Source organism: Zalophus californianus, chromosome 10 (genome assembly GCF_009762305.2).
Source record: "Zalophus californianus isolate mZalCal1 chromosome 10, mZalCal1.pri.v2, whole genome shotgun sequence".
Classification (NCBI taxonomy): domain Eukaryota; kingdom Metazoa; phylum Chordata; class Mammalia; order Carnivora; family Otariidae; genus Zalophus; species Zalophus californianus.
The window spans coordinates 14,178,672-14,197,666 of NC_045604.1; the positions used below are offsets into that span (position 1 = coordinate 14,178,672).

Genomic DNA, 18,995 nt, shown 5'->3' on the forward strand with positions numbered 1-18,995 from the left:
TGTAAAGTGCTAGTACGCACTGAATAAAGAGGGGATTACACTTCAGGGCAGTAGGGAAATGTGGGCTTTTGCTGACTCCTACACTACTGAAGGGAAGTATCTGGACATTTTTACCTCCTAGAACTCACTCTGATTGTGGACCTGTCTGATTTCCGAGTGGAAATAGAGTACATTTCTTGGGAATACAGGGAGGAGACGTATACACTGGAGCCCTGTATAGGTGAGGTCCTCACAGATGGCACGCCCAAGTAAGGATATTTACCAAGAGGCTAATCACCAAAGTGTGGTGGGTTTGGGGGAGCCCTAGAGACACTTTAGGAATCAGAGGTTCACTGCAGCCGAACTGTCAGTACCCGTAGGCACAAAAGGATGAGGAGAGGAAGAGATTACTGGAACAGTTGTATAGCCTTGGCTTCCTTGAGAGAAGCAGAGCCTTTTGTAGAGGTGACTCATGGCGGGGGGGGGGACAGTCAGGAAAATTCATCCTATGGCCTCATTCAGCTCCTTCCATCACTTTGCCCTAGGACGCTGTGTTGGGGGGGTGGGGGCTGGGGCCACCGTCACAGTCCCTAGAGGTCAGAGTTGGGGGACAGAAAGCAGAGTGGACAAGGGGCTATCCAACACAGGCTCTTCTTGTTGCCCCTAGCCTGGTGTTCTGGGGGTCCCAAGTCCCCCTCTCCCCTGCAAGCCTGGGAATTGTCTGGTCTGGTCTTTGTGCTCCTGCCAAGTGTGAGTTGGGCACTTCTTTCCTAGAATATTAATTTGAGAAAAGGAGAGCAAAGGACTGAGCATTTGTGTAGAAGCAGGTTGCCCCCACCCCAGCCCCGTCTGTCTCCAGACTGGTCTGTGCTGCCGCTCACAGTGCGAAGGCCTCCTGGGGGCTGTGCCAGTGCCTCCTGGGGGCTGTGCCAGCTTTGTTCTTTACATTACTTTTCCTGAAAGTTTTCCTTTTGATGAATTTTACAAACAATTTCACTGTGGGTTCCCAAATGTGCATATATCACCAACGGCTTGAAATAAGGGGGAAATAAACTGAAACCTGGAAAGAGTCCCTCCTTCACGCCCCTCTGCTCCATGACCATCCCCCCTGCTCACACACACACATACAATGACTCCTTGGTGAACTATGCTTCTGTCATTTCAGGCTTGACTTTGATCATAATCTGCCCCTGGGGGCACTCAGAATCGGAGTGCCTCGATAGTTGTATTTACTTTAGTCTCTTGGTCTTTTCAAATGGGAAGCAGATGAAGAGCATGGTTCTGGGTCTGGATCAGAATACACTCAAGAGATGAAACATGGTGAGGCAAATAGAATATCTCTTGCTGCTACCAGGCTCTGGAACCTTCCCGTCTAACCCCAGACCTCACTTCCCTCACTTAAGGTCCTAACTAGTCTTCCTTCTTCTGGGACTGTCTTCTGACAGCCTCTCTCCTGTCACTAGAACAATCTCTCTGAAATAAAAATGTGACCATGTGATTCACCTGATTTAAATATTTTCATGGCCCCCTCATTGCCATATGGCAGAGTCCAAACTCTTTGGCTTAACTCCCCTCACCCGACCCCTCACCTCAGGAAACACACTGACCCTTAACTGCCTGAACCAGTTAGGACTCTTTCTGATTCAAAACAGAAACAAAACAAAACATGTAGTTGAAAAGCCCTTGGCAGTTTTCTGGGAGAACGTGATCTAGGGCTCAAATAGTAGTACCAGGAATTAGTTTCTCCCTATCCATACCTTGGCTCCCATCCCTCTGGGTTGGCCGCTTTGGTAGCTGGATTCTCCTGTCATGGTAGTAAGAAGGCTATGGCAGCACCTGCCTCATGTTGTTGCAACTTCAAGACCAAGGAAAGAATAACCACCTCTGTCTCTTGGTATCCTGTGACACCTTATTGGTTCTGATGGGGCATGTGCCCATCCCTGAGCCAATCACTTGGTTACCAAGTACTCTGATTTGTCTAGACTTGAATCATATGCCATCTTGGAGCTATAGGGGAAGCAGTCTCTGGAACCACACAGATTGAGAGAAAATGGCACAAATGGGTCTCCACATGAAAATCAAGGGCTATGATGACCAAAATGGTGAGTAAATGCAAGATGACCAAAAAGAAACCACTGTCCACTTTCCCACCTCTGTCTGCAACTCTTGCTTTGTCCAGCCTCACCGTCTAGAGTAGGACAGCCAAGCCACACTGCCGGAGTGCTCCAAACAAACCTACCCATTTCATACTGACAACTCTTTGCTCTACTTTCCTCTTCTTTTAGGCATGCTCTTCTATCCCCCTTAACTTCATCTCTGTCCAACTGGTCAACATCTTCCATCTTTTCAGATTCGCTTTTAAAACCCATCTCTACCGTATTTCCCAACTTGCTGTCCCAGATAGGGCTTTCTCTTTTGAATAACTTATGACCCATTTCCAGTTCTGCACATAAGTCTGCCACAACAGCAATACTACTCTATCGTGTAAGCGTTATTCAGGTCACAGGGTTTAATCTAGACTCTAAGGGTTTTGAGTTTAGGAATCACATCCTACTCCTCTTTGTATTGCTAGCGCCTAACCATTGCCTGAAAATCCAAATGTTCAGTAGATGTTCATTGACAGTGAACACACCGATTGAAGTATGTGATATCCGGGAAGATGACACCAATGCACTGTTTCAGTTGTTCCTTACAAGTGGAGTCCTCAGGCTGAAGAATAAACACAAGTGGTAGTGGAAGGTAATCTATTAATGGCAATATTTCATTTATAAAAAAATCATTCATCCATATGGTGCTCTTATTCTCTCAGTATCCTGAAGATATTAAATACATAGAATTCTATAGAATCTATAGAATGTCTGTAAGGAACTGACAGTCAGCTGGTAGTATCATATTAGGAAAGTAAATATTTCACTGGTTCATCGGTACCACGCATCAGCTAAATACGATGTTGAGAGTAGCTCCACCATCACAATCTTTGTCCTCAATATCATCAAAATTAAGCATGTAAACATCCAACTCTCTTTGATCCTGTCTTTCAGGTGAAAACCGCAGTAGGACAGAGCCTTTCAGAATCTTCTTGAGTAGAATCTTTTTTTTTTTTTTTTTTGGAGTGGAACCTACATTGTTTTTTTAATTTTTAAATTTTTTTTATTTTTGTTGTTTATTTTTGAGTAGAGTCTTAATAAATAGCTTCAAATGGGAATCTTCGTTCCAAAACAGCCCTCTTTTTCATAGTTCCTTTAATTCCAATTGTATGAAAAAGCAAGTACAGTGAGTGTACTTGGGTCGGTTACTTACCCCTCTGAGCTGCGGTCTCCCCACCCCACCCCCCATCTGTAAAGGAGTGGGGATGACACTAACCTGTCTGGCTGGGGAGGAGGCATCTCTGTGGAGCAGTGGCAAGAGCGACCAAGCAAAGCACCATCTGGGTGTGGGTCGCATTGTGATTTAACAATCGAATCCTCCTGTCTGCAGGACAGGGTGGCGCAACTCAAAAGTGAAAAGCTGAGCTTGAAAATTACAGCTTCTGGACATATGACATCACCTAAAGGAAATAACTTTGCAGATATTATTTGGATTAAAATATAGAATAAGTGATATTGCAAAAATATGATATACTTAACACACACACACACACACACACATCCCCCCCCGCCGCCGGGAGAAGTCATATGCCTGAATGCTGAGCTAGGACAAGCACAGATTAGGATGCTTCTGGATCTCTCTAACATGCTAGCACAGATTTCTGTTCAAAATTCCACACTTTTCCATATGACAGCATGGGAAAATTTTGCTTTACATTCAATGTTTTCCTTCTGATCATTTTGAAATAGGAATTAAAAATACTATTACTGATCATGTTCTATTTGATCGAGACAGACTAACTGCTTCCAAGTTTCATTCATAGAACTCCCATATTTAACTGGACTCCAACCTTTTATCCAGCACGAGTGCCGAATGTCATCATCAAACATGTCGTTGCCTGGGGTGCCCCTGGGAGGACACAAATGTGTTCACTGGGGAGTGAGGCCCTTCCCTGGGCTTCCCTTCCTCTCTCTCTCTTCTGCTCCTGCCTCACTGTCATCACCGGAATAGACGATTTCTTCTTGACAGCTCTTCATGTCAGTCAAAAGTCTAGGTCAGACACTTATCAATTGACCCGGTGTTAAAGGTAGACACTCATTTCAGCATCTGTCAATAGCCTCTTTTGATCCATTTAGACCAGAGCCTGCATCCCTGTAGTGATTTATACTGACGCGTGCATGGACTTTTAAAGACAGGGAAACCTTTCTAGAACTCTAGAAGTCAGCCGGCATGTGGACTGCTACCTCTGTTGCTTTCAAACAAAGAACCCCAGAGACAAGATTATACCTGGGGAATAATATCTAAGACCTTCAAAGATCCTGACTATAGCACTGACCCGGAAGCTGGGCGCTCTCCAGGACCCGAGGATGGAAGCCCAGTGTTCATTCTTCAAATCCTGTATAGCCCGTGTTCTCGAACTCATCAGACCGGGAAGGCTTTCCACCAAGTTGGCTGAGCTAAATCCTGAACCACCACCCTGTGGAGCCGTGTTTCCAGTGGGGCAGACCACAGCTAACCTATACGCTCCCTTGGAAAAGTCCCCCAAAATACAGGACATAGGGCCACTGCTCAGTGTCCCTCTGGACTGGTCTAGCCTGATCTCCCCTCTGATTTGGCAAAATACCAGGGGTGACTTCCTGCTTCAGCTCAGGTGTCTTTTCCCCACCCCACCGCCCTGGTTCCTAACAGGGATAATGCACATTTCACTTTCCCAGGTGTTTGTCACAAAGCTGCCAATTTCTCCCTACTTAGGAGACAGGAAAAGAAATGTGAACATGTAAGAAATTCATAGGGGCCGAGAAAATTTTCCTGACATGCTCCTGCTGGGACACCACGGCAGTTGAAGAAGGCCTGTCATTGGGCTGTCAACCTTTAACCTCCCCCAGACGTATTTTGAAATGATGTGAAAAGAATTGCTGGGCTGTACCACTGGTTCCTTCCAGTTCTGCGCGTCTGTCCTTGATGTCAGTCAAAAGTAGTTAACTGGCACCCACAGTGCCTTAAAAAAAACCCTCCACAAAATATCAGTAATGACTTTAGTTAGGAAGACTAGCTCTTGTCAAGTAATGACTTTTTGACATAAGGTATTGTTTACCTAGGCAACGTTCTCTTACTTGCATTTTAATGAGCCTAATTAATAATAAGTTAGGAGTCCTCGGCTATTTCTTCACAGCTGGACCATATGCACTAATTACTCTGAGTGTGGAAACCTAAAATAATCCTTTTGGGCAGAAGAAACTGTTTAAATATACAGAAAACCTTGGTTTAAATATATATACTTAAATATATATGTTTCTATATATACATTTGCTTCCTCCCCTTACTGATGTCACCTGTGATATCAAAGCAATTTGCAAATCATTAAGGCAGACATCCCCTTAAAAAATGTAGGTTTGGTTTGTGTTGTGTTGGTGGAAGTTTTCACTGGTAGAAGTTTCAGGAGTTTGCATGAGGAATTGACCGGTAGATTTGCTTGGCACATCCTGTGTGCGCTTCCTCTGTGTAACAAGCCAGAATAGTTCCCAAATGCAAGAATAAACATCAGTAGTAGTGAAAGGTGATCTATTGATAGAAATACTTCCCTTATAAAAAATAAACAACCTCCAAAAGGCCACGTTGGAGTTTACGGAAGTCTTTCCTGTATTATATAAAGCATGTTTTTATTGGCTTCCTGAATGTGAAGTTTCCCATTTAGCTTTTGCACTTCCCTCAACAGAATCCTAGGAAGTAAAATAAGTATTTGGAATCAGGGCAAGACAACAACTCCAAAAGAAGGCAAAACACAAGTCACTAGATAGATTTTTTCCAAGAATGACAGGACATCACTGTTCCCTGCCTCCACCTGGCTTGCAAAAGTGCAGGGGACCCCGAGGGCGACCTTCCTTGAGAAAGGGCAAGGAACCCTTTATTGTCTCCAGTCCGACTGGCAACCAGACACAGAGCTACTGAAACTTTAGTCTGAGGCACGGGTTTGGGGACTGTCACAGGAATCCTATGAGCTGAGGTGCAGCTGCTGAGGAAAAGCTAATCTGTGATATATCATTGATTACTTGAGCACAGAATCAGTTATTCATTTTTTTTTTTTTTTTCAAAAAATCACAGAGTTTGGCTTTTCGGTTGTAGAAAGATCCTGGAGGATATGTCATGAGGAATGCTTCAAGAAGGCGTTGCTCAAAATCCCTACCAAGATCCTTCCAGAAGTCAAACTGACGGCTTGAGCGCTAAGACCTCGAAGTACATTAAGTGGAAGAGAGAGATCCTGGCATCAGGGCTGTATGAGGAGGCTTGGTTCTCTTGGAGTGACTTTTGGACTTCACCAGGTCCCCCTCCACCCATGTTTTAACAAGACACAGTTCAAAACAGTCAGACACGATTCGAGCTAATTGGTGGATTCAGCAAGAAACCTGGGAAAAGGTCAGGCTGAGGTTGGAAGGCATCAGGCTGGCAGGGTTAGCAGATGCTCCCCAGAAAGGGCCTTGGAGTGGAGGAGCACCCTGCCAGGCACCATATGTGTGACGGACAGGACGGTGAGCCCAGGATGCCTGAGCGAAGGTGACAGACTGGCTCTCATTTGCACAGAAAGAAACTTCCCTTGGAGTAGGCACAAGTGAAATAATGTCCACAAATTGGGCACATTTTCAGGCTGCGGGCCACTTGGCAGAATTTTCCCTGCTATAACCTCCTCCCCCGAGGAGCAAGAAAAGCCTACGCTATTTACCATGACAGGACACCTACCCCATTTGTCCCCCACAGCTCTCAAAGGCAGCAAAGGAGGAACTGCAGAACGTAGAGGCCCAGTCCCCAGGCGCGTTTGAAGAGCACGCCGAAGCGGGCTCACACACACACGCGCTCCCGGAGTCCTCCCAGCATCCTGGTGGAGGCGGCACTCAAACTTGCGTCCGCCTGACTCCACAGACAGGGCTGGTTTCTTTCACTCTGCCTTCCCGAGTTCGAGCCAGAGAAACTTGGGACAATTGCATCAAAAATTAAGTGTTGAAAAAACTGTTATTCCTTTCTAATGGGACCAGGTGTCATTCTCTGAGGACGTTTGCTGGTCCCCGATATACTGGGAGCTTCCCTCCTCCTGCCTCTGCTGGAAACTTCTTTCCATCCCCACCCCTCTTGCCAGATCTTTACTTTGAAAGTACAAGTTTGAGACGCCTGCTTAATTCTATCTTTTATACCAATGAGAAGATGCTAAAAATCCATTCTAGTGTTCTACAGGCACGTGTCAGTGAGTGGGGGCAAATATGTGGTTTTGAAGACTGAGCTCACTGAAGGAGCTCCGGCAATTTGCTGGATGTGACTTCCACGCAGAAAGCACCATTGTCTTCTTTTTCCTCCCCACCAGCAGAAAACACCCATCAAGCACCCGTGTGACCGTAGAGGAAGGAGGTGGTGCAGAAGGCTCAGGGGCACATTCTCTGACCCTAGGAGCTCACTGTCTTCCCACGTGATGAAACAGGCTTGTGTGGGAAGTTACCCATCAGTCAACTGGTATCAGTTAGTCGTTCGTCACCTCAAGGACACTGGTCCTGCAGCCACTGCCGATGACGGCATCAGAAACACCCAGCGAGTCACCATTTCCACTGCTTAGCATTGACCTGTATCATCGAAGCTGTCCCTTTCCTGGAGGCGTAACAAATTGCCATTCACTCACGGCTCCAAGGCCCCTAACTCCTTCTGCGCAAGTAGAACATGCTCATTTTATTAATTGTATACCCCAGTGGACTTTGTAGGACAACAGAACGGTTAAGAGTGAATGGGTGGGCTGAATATTATTTACTAAGATGAAAGGCTGGCAGTCAGCACCCCTGGCATCCACCGCTGTCAACCCCCCGACTCCCTCCCATCTGACTGCCAGCCCCAGGGTAAGGGTTCATTTATCAGTCCTGGGACCTTCACACGCAGAGAGAGGTCAATCTGGAATAAGCCAAAACTGGAATTGATCTTTTGTCTGAGCTGGAGGTCTTGAGACTGAGTTGACATCCAGGCTGGAATTCTTGTTCCGGATCCTCATTCTTGGGTCAGCCTGTACCAGAATCATCCTCCAGAATGCAGATGAGGAGAATGTGGCCCTGTGTATGTTTAGAGCATTTGCTGGGCCCCAAATAGGTCCTGGGCTCCTCCTGCCGCTCCCTTTACCCCAGCCGCTCCCTTCTCAGGAGATTTCTCTGCACCCCACCCCCGCTTGCCCAACTGTACTTTTGAAATCTACTCTTGGAGGGTCCCATTTCATCCTCTCCTATCCAGAATCCTTCTTGAGCCCTTGGTTACAAATGTGAGTCTATCCTTTTTTGAATAATGTCCCTTTATTTCTGTCTCTTTTATTGTGCATCTCCTATTAGTTTGCCATTTCTGTCATAACAAATGATCACAAATTTAATGGCTTAAAACAACACATATTTATTATGATGTCACAGTTCTGTAGGTCAGAAGTCTGCACACAGTGTGGCTGATTTGGATTCTTTGCTTACATCTCACTAGGTGAAAGTTGAGGTATCTGTCGGGGCTGCAGTTCTCACCTGGGGCTCAGATCGTCCTCCAAGCTCATCGGGTACCGGTACATTCATGTCCTTCTCAGTCTCCACGTGTCGTCCCGCATCTTCTGCTCTCAGGATGGAAAAAGCCCTGTGTTAAGGGCTCACATAACTACACTGGGCTGGCCAGGATAATCCAGGATAATCTCCCTCTCTTAAGGTCCCTGATAGTAACATCAATCACAACCACACAGTTCCTTTTCCCATGCAACATAATATATTCATGGGCATAACACCAGAGGGTGAAGGTCACAGGCAGCAAAATTCTGCCTATTGCCCTGATCAAGCAACCCACCCCCCGCCTCGGGATGGTGCTAGCTCGAAGTTAACTGCTGTGCCAAGGTTTTGATTTCCTGCTTATTTTGCTGGCCTGGGAAAGATCACTCAGATTATGCAAGGGACCTCCGAGGTCCCCAAAGATCTGGGTTGTGATCCCAGAAGATTCTAGGATTTCCTAAGTAGGCACTAAAGGAATGCTCTCACAGAGGCAAATAAGATCTAGACTTGGGTCCAGTCCAACTTCTAAGTAGCCACAAGCTTCTCAGTTTGGGAACCCCTACAATCTCTGTCTTACCCAGAGATGATAAAGATCATGCATGGTTACATGGATGAAAGTATCCAAAAAAGCCAGAGGCACCACACAAATAGAGCAATCATTTCTTACTGCTGCCATAACACGTTACTACAGATACATTACTGTGTGGTTTCACACAACACATATTATCTCACAGTTCTCAAAGTCAGAAGCCTAAAACAGGTCTCACTGGGCTAAAACCAAGGTGTTGGCAGGGCTGCATTCCTTTCTGGAGGCTCCAGGGGGAGAATCTGCCCCCTTGCCTTTTCTACCTCCTAAGGTACCCTCATCCCCTGGCCACGATTCCTTTCCTTCTTCCATGCAGCAATGGAAGGGAGGGTCTCACTGCTCACATCACTTTGCTCTGACGCTGACTCGTCTGCCTCCAGCTTCCACTTGTCAGGACCCTGGTGATAACACTGGGCCCACTCAGAGAATCCAGATCATCCAGGATCATCTCTGACTTTTAAGGTTAGTTGATTAGCAACCTCAGTTCCATTGGCAACCTGAATTCCCTTCTGCCATGTAATGTACCATAGTCATAGGTTCTGGGGATTAAGACATGGACAGCTTTCAAGGGCCATTATTCCGTCTGCTACAATGATGCTGACAGCCAATCACCACTTACCTCCTATAAAAGACTCGTTGGCCACCTGCCTGGTGTTAAGGCTGGGACTGCTTCTGTAAGGTATTAGAAGCTACTGCTAGTTTCTGTTTGGTGGTTGCATTTCCAGCACCCTCTCTCATGGGCAGGCCAAAGTGAGAGGTGCTTTGCTAGTTTCCACCCTGAGAATCACAGGTCTGTATTTGATTGTTTTGTTTTTGAGGATCTTTCCTGAACCTCTATGTTCTCTGTACCTCCGTGTCTCTCCTAAACTGCTGTGGTAGTGCCAAATGGGTACTTATCCTGCCATTTTTTTCTCTGGGAGTCCGTATCAGACCATTTTTTGCTATCCTGCCCCCCCCCTTTGCCCCCATGTAGTTCGTTTAAGTAACCAGTTGACATAGGTTCTAGCTAACATCTTTACCAAGCCACACAGCGCAAATCCTTTGGCTTCATTTATTCATTCACTAGAACATTTATTGAGAGTCTATTTGGTCTGATGGTACCATTCATAGTCAACAGTCAAGCTAGATCCTCATTGGACTAACCCTTAAAACACACAGTTGATTCTCGTTATTTGCAGGAGTCGTGTACTATAAAGTGGCGGAGAACACTGAAGTAGTAAACTCGCTTCTAGGGGAAATACAGGGTGAGGTTCCTGCAAGCCTCTGGTCACAACATTTTCATTAACTGATCAACCCTAATCTTGTTTTATGTGTGTTCTGTTTAAAGACACCTTATTTAATATTGTTGATGCATTAGCATTGAACTTATGGCCAGTAGCACCGTAACTCATGCCTCAATGGAGCTGATGGAACACATGCATTTTTTTCTGTAAGAGACACCACAGCCTTCTTGTACTTAGGAAGGCTAGACAGCAGTACAGCATGGCACTTGGGATCCACTTCAAACAGCAAAATCACCAACAAAAAGCAAAAAATTGTGGAAAAGGTGCCATTAAACAGACCATGAAAAGAACACTTGTTTATAGTACATGGACGCTGACACAAGAAAGCAGAGCGTCACTTTGTCCAACCCCAGGTGACACCAATTTTTCACCACTCTGCCCATGTCCTCAGATGATCACAAAAGCACCACAAGAATTGATTTGGGGATTCCAAATAAATTTTAGAAAGTAAATAAATTCGCAAATACAGAATCCACATATAATGAGAATTGACTGTACTTTATATAAAAAGGTATGCCTGAAAAATCAATTAAGAGGCAATGTGGTTTACAGGCCTTCCAAACATAATACTTTTTTTTTTGAAACAGTGGTAAAAAGTATTATTTGTGTTTATGCAAAAGGTAACCTTCTGAGACAATGAAATATGCTAGAGATTTGGGTTCAGCAGTATTCACTTGGTTATCTGAAGGCTACTGATTACTTGTGTAATTTGTATCATTTCTCTTGGCTCCTTAGACAAATTAAGCTGTTTTGCCATCTGATCTACCCTCAATGATGCATTTTACATTCTCGTTCTTTTAGCCTCTCCCAGTGCACAGATGTCCCCAAGCTCTTTCCAATCTGCCTGACCTTTCTGCGGTGTGTGTGTGTGTGTGTGTGTGTGTGTGTGTGTGTGTGTGTGTGTGTGTGTGTGTGTGTCTGCTGGAGAAACTTGGCCGCATTGTCTGCCTCATGCCTTCACGTCCCATGGTCCTGGTCTGCTTGGAACTCACAGCACTTTCTCAGCAGATGAGCCAAGGCAAACTCACTTCCAGAGGGTGACAGGTACAGAGGGGAGTGAATAAATTCAGCCTATCTTGGCTTGTACATTTTAAGTATAACATTAAATTATTCTTTTTCTGCATCCATGAAATGCGGATAATGGTAACTGCCGTGCCCTCTTCATGGGGCTTCTCTTACGAGGCCGGAATAAGATAGTGTTGGAGGAATTTATAAACTGTATATAAACATTAAGATTATTATAATTTCTCCGGGTCCTTTGCTTCTTTTCTTCTCCTTCTCGTCTCCCTGTCTCTGAAGATTTTCACCCTTAGGAAAATAGCTAAAACTCTAATATTGTCATGACATTTTTTTGTGAATCGTTTTTGCAAAATCAAAGTGAATATAAACCTTATGACTAAACCAGAGGTTTGGGGGCTTTTTTCCTTTTATCAGACCCATAAATAACAAATATTATCGAGGTCTTGACTCTTTTCCCTTATTTGTCAAACAAGTTCTAAGGTCTTGTAAGTTATAAGCAGTGTTCTTTTGGCAGAAGTATCACAAAAACAATAATTCAAATGAAACATCTGTCACCCATCGGCATGTACGAGACTCTTAGAGTGTGTAAGACCCAGGCCTTGCACGGCAGCAGACAGAAAAGAAATATTACTCTTAACTTTGAAGACAACTTGTAAATATCTTGAGAAAAGTTGCAAACACGTCTTAATTAATTGCCAACTAATTTTATTTTCTAAAGAATGATTTAGGAAAGAACAAGTCATCGAAACAAAGTTAAGAACTCTTGATAACTTCCACAGTGCACTTTGGCCACCCATTCACCCTACAAGCACGCCTGCCCCATACATAATGCCTAAGGACAGTGTGGGGTCATGAAGGACCAGAAGTATTGGAGCCAGACAGAAAAGGATTGATTCTCAAGCTTCACACTTAAGTCTGAGCTCAGATTACTCAACCTCTTGGAGCTTTAACTTCCTCACATGTAAAGTGGGAACAGCTGTATCGCCTCAGTGGGTTTTGTGAGGATTAAATACAATTTTGTATGTGAGACCGCCAAGCCTGGTGACCAGCACATAGATGACCAAATAAATGGTAGGTTCCCTACTCCCCCCTCCATGTGAGCCCCCACACGGAATTTTTGAGAGTGGCTTTGTTCACGTGGCCATATCCACTCCCCATCCATGTTTATGTAACATGCCCTCTACTAAGTATTGGGGGAAAAGATAAAATAATATATACCTTCTGTCCTAAAGGAGCTTGCAACCTAGTGCATTTAATCAAAGGACAGGTCACACTCATTGCAAACTGAATAAAACTTCGAAGAGGAAAATTCTTTAAAAAGTCAATTTCAGAATCCCTTATTTCAATCTTTGCTCCGAGATTACTTTATGATGATGACAGAAGTTGTGCAGTACATTTATTTGTTTTCCCACAGAGCTCTTCTTTTGAAAAATCTACGGAGTTCTGCCAGAAGAAACTCATGACATGTTGTAAGTTTAATTATGTTCAATTCATTAACACAATTAGAGCTGTGAACAAATTTATTGACACAGCCAGAATCACTTAGTAACAGGCAGTAAGTCAGAGATTAAAAAAACTCATTCTTGTAGGCCTCTAAACTCTGGGAATGAGAAATGGGAAATTCATCTTTAGTTCCTTGGAACAGTTCTAAGAGACTTGACCAGAGGTTGCCACTAATAATTCACTGCAAGAATCATTCATATTTTAAGAATGGTTCTTATGTCCCTTGGAACATAAATTGAATCTCCTTGAAATACTACTTTTCACTTTAACATAATAAGTGATCCAAATGGAGAGATTTGATGAATGTGGATTTCCTTTTAGCTGAGCTGAATCTGGGGATGGAGACCTGCTTTCACTTTCCCAGTGAAGGCCAAAGCGACACAGCAGATGGAGAAGAACCAACGAACAAGTGCCTCTCCTTCTGAATGAATCCTTTCCCAGTAAATTTTTGTCCTTCCTTCTCGGTTGATTTGTACAAACAACTGGTGAAGAAACTTGATGCACACATATGAAGCAAAGTTTACAAAGATTTTACAGTCTAGGGTCGTCTTAAGAATATTCCTTTGAAAGAGAGTCAATTTGTCAATATCCAGGCAAAGAATTTTTATTTTTATTTTTTTATATATTTAAATTCAATTAGCCAACTTATAGTACATCATGAGTTTCAGATGTAGCGTTCAATAATTTATCAGTTTCATATAACACCCAGTGCTCATCACATCACGTGCTCTCCTTAATGCCTCCTTTTCACCCAATGACCCCACGGGCAAAGAATTTTTAAAGAGGCCTCCATAGAGCACTAAACTTTGGTTGCTGTTGTTCACTAATAAAAAAAAGTTAACCAAAGAAAACCTTTTTAAAAAAATACACCACATGTAATTAGCAGAGTTTTATAGCCAGAATTGTCTACCTCCCTGAACAATCCTTAGTTGACATAATGTTGTTGGCAACTCGACTCTCAAAGAAAGTTTCTCACAAGAAGTCTTTTTTTTTTTTTTTTTTTTTTAAAGATTTTATTTATTTATTTGACAGAGAGAGACAGCGAGAGCAGGAACACAAGCAGGGGGAGTGGGAGAGGGAGAAGCGGGCCTCCCGCCGAGCGGGTAGCACGATGTGGGACTCGATCCCAGGACCCTGGGATCATGACCTGAGCCGAAGGCAGACGCTTAACGACTGAGCCACCCAGGCGCCCTCTCACAAGAAGTCTTGATAACCAAGGCTGGGGTACCTGAAATATATATCCTCTACCTGGGTCTGCTTATACTTTTTAGCTGGGGGCTTATGTGTGATGCTGGAAAGTGAATAGATCTGCAGGTCCTTAAGCAGACTGCCTGGGTTTGAATTCCACACTCTGCCGACTTGGTAGCCAATCAGACTGACCTTCAGCACCTTCTCAGTGTTTCTGTACCCTAGTTTCTGTATCTATAAAAATGGCCATAATAAGGGCGCCTGGATGGCTCGGCTCAGGTCATGATCCCGGGTTCCTGGGATCGAGTCCCGCATCGGGCTCCTTGCTCAGTGGGGAGCCTGCTTCTCCCTCTGCTTCTCCCCCTGCTTGTGCTCTCTCTCTCTGCCAAATACATAAATAATCTTTAAAAAGTGGCCATAATAATTGTGTCTCTCACAAATACTTGCTTTAAGTTTCAATTGTGTGAAAAAAAATCTTAGAATAGCAGCATTCACCTTGTAAACATTCACAGAATGGTAGCAATTATCATCATGTACAGCCTATCATCAATCCCACCCCTTTGGTGGAGCTTATATTTTAAGCTGCCCGGCCTTCCCTAGATCCTGGAACCCAGTGACCTAACAATGAATCCGGGATTCTTGTGTTACTTCCCAGGTATTCTTTGCTACTTCTCAGATGAATTCTTTGCATGCACAACTAACTTATCATCTTTGCAAAACAGGGAAGTTTTAATTGGAAAATAAATCTGCATTTTATTCCCCTTCTAATGCAGTTTAAAAAATTTCAGCTGACATGCAATGCAGTTTAGTAAAGAGATGGGAAGTAGAATTACAGATGGAAAGTTAGACTTGGGTTTGACACATTCAGAGAGTTGTGAGCTGGAAAATACACTAACTACTTAGTAATGGGAAGCCATGTTTGTAGCAGAATCGGATTTAGAAAGAAAACACACACGAGATCCCATACATGGTCAAACAGTAAGTTGTTAGGTTTCCAGTATACAGAATGTATTTTTGAGGTTCACACAATGGTGGGAAGTGGATGTTTTGTGAGACAAACTTTCAGCCGACACCCTCCATGCTATATACTATGTGGTACCCAGCCGAAGTTGAATGTTGAATGGTAAAGATGAGTGAAGTAGTTCAGGAGCAGAGAGGTGCCATCATATTAGAGAAAATTCAACAGAGATCAATAAAAATGATTAAGGAACTCAGAGAATTGATTTTTGAGAAAAGATTAAGAAAAATAAATGTGCAATTTGACACATAGCCAAGGAGGAATATGATAACCGGGTGGTCAATGAGGTATACAAGACATTGCCAAAAAGGCATTCTGTAGAAATGGGGAGATAAATTCCCTATAGCCTCTGAGAATACAGTCTTCTCCAGGAAGTGATGGAAAGTCCCACCACTGGAAGTACTGATAACTCAAATGGCCAGAAGCTTATTGAAATTTGGTGGCAGGCTGTACAAGTGAGAAAGATGACCATGCATGCCTTTTTTTTTTTTTTCCCAGTGTGGTTTTAATAATTTCCTTCTTTCTTTCTTTCTTCTTTTTTTCTTAAGATTTTATTTTATTTATTTATTTATTTATTTGAACGAGAGAGAGAGAGGGGGAGAGCTAGGAGTAAAGGCAGGGGGCAAGCAGACTCTGTGCTGAGTGAGGAGCCCGATGCGGGGCTTGATTCTACCACCCTGAGATCATGACCTGAGCCAAAATCAGATGCTTAACCGACTGAGCCGCCCAGGCGCCCCCAGGATTTAGTAACTTCTGGGAACAAGAATACATATGGTGGCAGGGTTACAATTTCAACCAAGCTCTTGTTTTCAGGTTCTTGTTGTTCAAATGATCTCAGACCACATGATTAAAATTAAGTAATGATAAATTACTGTAGCGTACAACCTGATATATCCCTGCCCTTAAATAAATACATACATATGTGTATGCATAAACATCTGCAGTGTAAGTCCATACATACAAAACAGATGGGTACATGACATACGTACATATGTACATATGTAAATATATCAATGGAAATGTCTGTATTTTGTGATGTACTATCATTAAATGTACCATCCAAATTGAGTTAGATGACGATGGAGTCCCTTAGTGAATTACCTCTGTCCTTTGTTCTGGCAGTTTCCAGAAATGGCTCCTATGCCAAGTATGAATCATCTTTTTCTGGCACTGGAAAAGCTATTTTCAGCAGAGCCACACTGCAGGGTCATTATTCTTAAGGCTGCATTATAGGGCATCAGAGGAAATGACATAATCCAACTCAATTCACAAAGAGTGGCAAGTGGAGGAAGCTTAAGGCTACATCATGCCACCTATATATTCTCCCCCAAAAGTCACAAAACTTAATACAGTCCCTGAGGGAGAAAATCTCTGTCTGAATAAATGAGGGGAAATGGCCTGAGATATACCCTGCCGGTCTAAAACTTCCTTCATGTATTTACTGTAATAATGAATGTATATAATAATATATGTAAAATAATATGACACTCTTATTTATATTATAAAAATACATACACAATGTTTGAATGCTATTTTTCACACTTTCCACAGAGCGCATGAGATCTTTAATAACCATCATCATAATAAAATGCATAGGGGATAAAATGACTGTGAAAAAGCAACAGGGAGAAATGTAGACCTATGTAGTTTTGACGATATAGCCTCATTCATTGGAAGGTATTACTTAGATTTACTTTTCTCATTATTGAAAGAATGCAGGGGGTTAGTGTGCCACCTTTTCACCGCTCAAGGACTGAAAGAGAATTTGATTTTCCTCTCAAGTGAACTGTGTATTGGACTTCTCAAAACAGTCTTCCTAACAGGCTTTTAGTCTTGCTATTCCTTGAAGAGGGCTTAGCGCCACTCAGCATGGATGAAGATTGGACTAAGTGGCCTTGCTGTCATTGGTGCTGCTGCCAAATGTATGGAAGCCAAAATTTACCCCTGACATACCTTTGTCATTTTTAATGCAGATTTTCCATCACATTTTTTGCTGTTTCTACAAGTGGTGTTATCACTGCATTGCTCTGCCCTGAAAAGATCTAAACATGATGGTTTGTAATTAAATAGTAGCAAATCAAAACAAAAGCAGCCATTGTGATCTAAAGTATCTCGTGCTCCAGGAGAGAAGTACAGTAATTATTCCGTGTATAAACAGAATTGGGAGGCAGGTCAAAGACAGCTAAAGCAGGGCTATTGAATTTAGAGCTCCAGAGCTAGTTTCCAGACAGCTTCTGAACCACCCTTGGTTTTGCTGACCTTCATTATTTCTATTTTTCTGAACCGTATTGATACTCAAGCGGTTGGGAAGAATTAGTTACCTGTGGCTTTTACAGTTCTGAAAGTTTTAATTGTATTTAGTCTCATTTGTCATTTCTTCTTGTTCTCCTCTATTCTTCAGCTTCCTTTACGCTTGCTTCTCTCCTTCCTCTATAAAATCTAAAGTGGAGAACAAGCAATAGAATTTGTAGATTAGAGGGAACAGTATTGAGCCTTTTCCCCCTCCTCTAGCCCCCATGGCATTAAAATACCATTTCTCTGTTGTGTTTGGAAAAATAAATTATTTGTAATAACATCTTAAACAATTTGTTAACTTATACATATACATATGTATTCATTTGTTTTAATTTTTTATTTTGGAACACTTTTTAGAATTTCGGAACAGTCACCAAGATAGTGCAGAAAGTTCCCGGATCGCCCAGCTTCATCTAATGTAACTAACGTTTTACATAATTGCGCTACATTTGCGAAAACTAAGACGTTAACACTGATATACCACTGCTAAGCTACAGACTATTCGGAATTCACGTTTTTCCACTAATGTCCTTTTTCTATGCCAAGATCCAATTCAGGATCCCGCATTGCATTGATTTGTTATGTCTCTGTTGTCTCCTCTAATCTGTGATCGTTTCTTAGTCCTTCTTTCTGTTTCATTCCTTTGACGCTTTAGAAGGGTGCTTGCTGGTCAGAAGCTTTACAGAATGCCCTTTATTTTATAATGGGCTTATGAGTTTGGGGGGAAGAATAACAGAGAGGTAAAGTACACATGGTATCAGGGAGTACATGGGAACACTATAATTTATCACAGGTGATGTAAATCTTGATTATTTGGTTATGGTGGGGCATATCTGCCAGGCTTCTCCACTATCAAGCTGCTGTGCTTCTCTTTGCAGAGTCCACTCTTTGGCAGTGAGTCACTAAGTCCGGCTGACACTGGGGAAGGGAATTAAGCTTCATCTCATAGAGGGGGAAATATCTACCTATCTTATTCCAGATTCTTCTGTAATAAAGATTTGTTTGTTTTCCCCATTTATGTATTTATATCAGCATGCACTCAGGTGTATGTATTATTCTTTGGATTATATTCCAATACTATCATTACTTCGTTCCTCCAATCGTTCTAGTTTTGGCACCTAGGGATTCTTTCAGGTTGAGTCCTATATTCTTTTGGCATGGTCTCCCCACCTTTTTTTCCATCCCTCCCTTACTCTTGTCACTAGGATACTACAACCCTACAAGATGCTCTAAAGCCATCCTGTACTGCTTTGGCTCAAGCCTAGAATCAGCTATTTCTCCAAGGACACCAGGTTTCTGGTGTTTGAGAATGATGTTTGAAAACCAAGATCTGGGCACTGGATGTGCTCGTGGCTACCAACATATCATTGCTTCTAGGCTGTCTCAGGAGATGGGGCTAAAATGATCCAGGTATAAATACATATCTCTATTGCTGTATTTATCTATTTGTATTTATGTTAACATAAATCATACTTGTATCTCCAACTCTAAGCCACCAC

General features: G+C 43.0%; 1 protein-coding gene across 11 annotated transcripts in view; it reads right to left on the minus strand.

The window, feature by feature from the left end:
• Window positions 1-18,995, minus strand: part of SPATA17 (spermatogenesis associated 17) — a 250,590-nt gene that overhangs the window by 18,632 nt on the left and 212,963 nt on the right. For 5 of the 11 annotated variants that reach the window (XR_003523440.1, XM_027614225.1, XM_027614221.1 and 2 more), the window contains one exon: window positions 16,279-17,640. Coding sequence is in view for 1 of the 11 variants with exons in the window: in XM_027614221.1 (XP_027470022.1) it covers window positions 17,609-17,640 (32 nt within the window). In the remaining 10 variants the exon portion in view is untranslated. Of the gene's footprint in view, window positions 1-3,508; window positions 3,527-8,542; window positions 8,675-16,278; window positions 17,641-18,995 lie in introns of those variants that run through there. The other 6 variants (XR_003523441.1, XR_003523437.1, XR_003523438.1 and 3 more) reach the window with 5 other exon arrangements.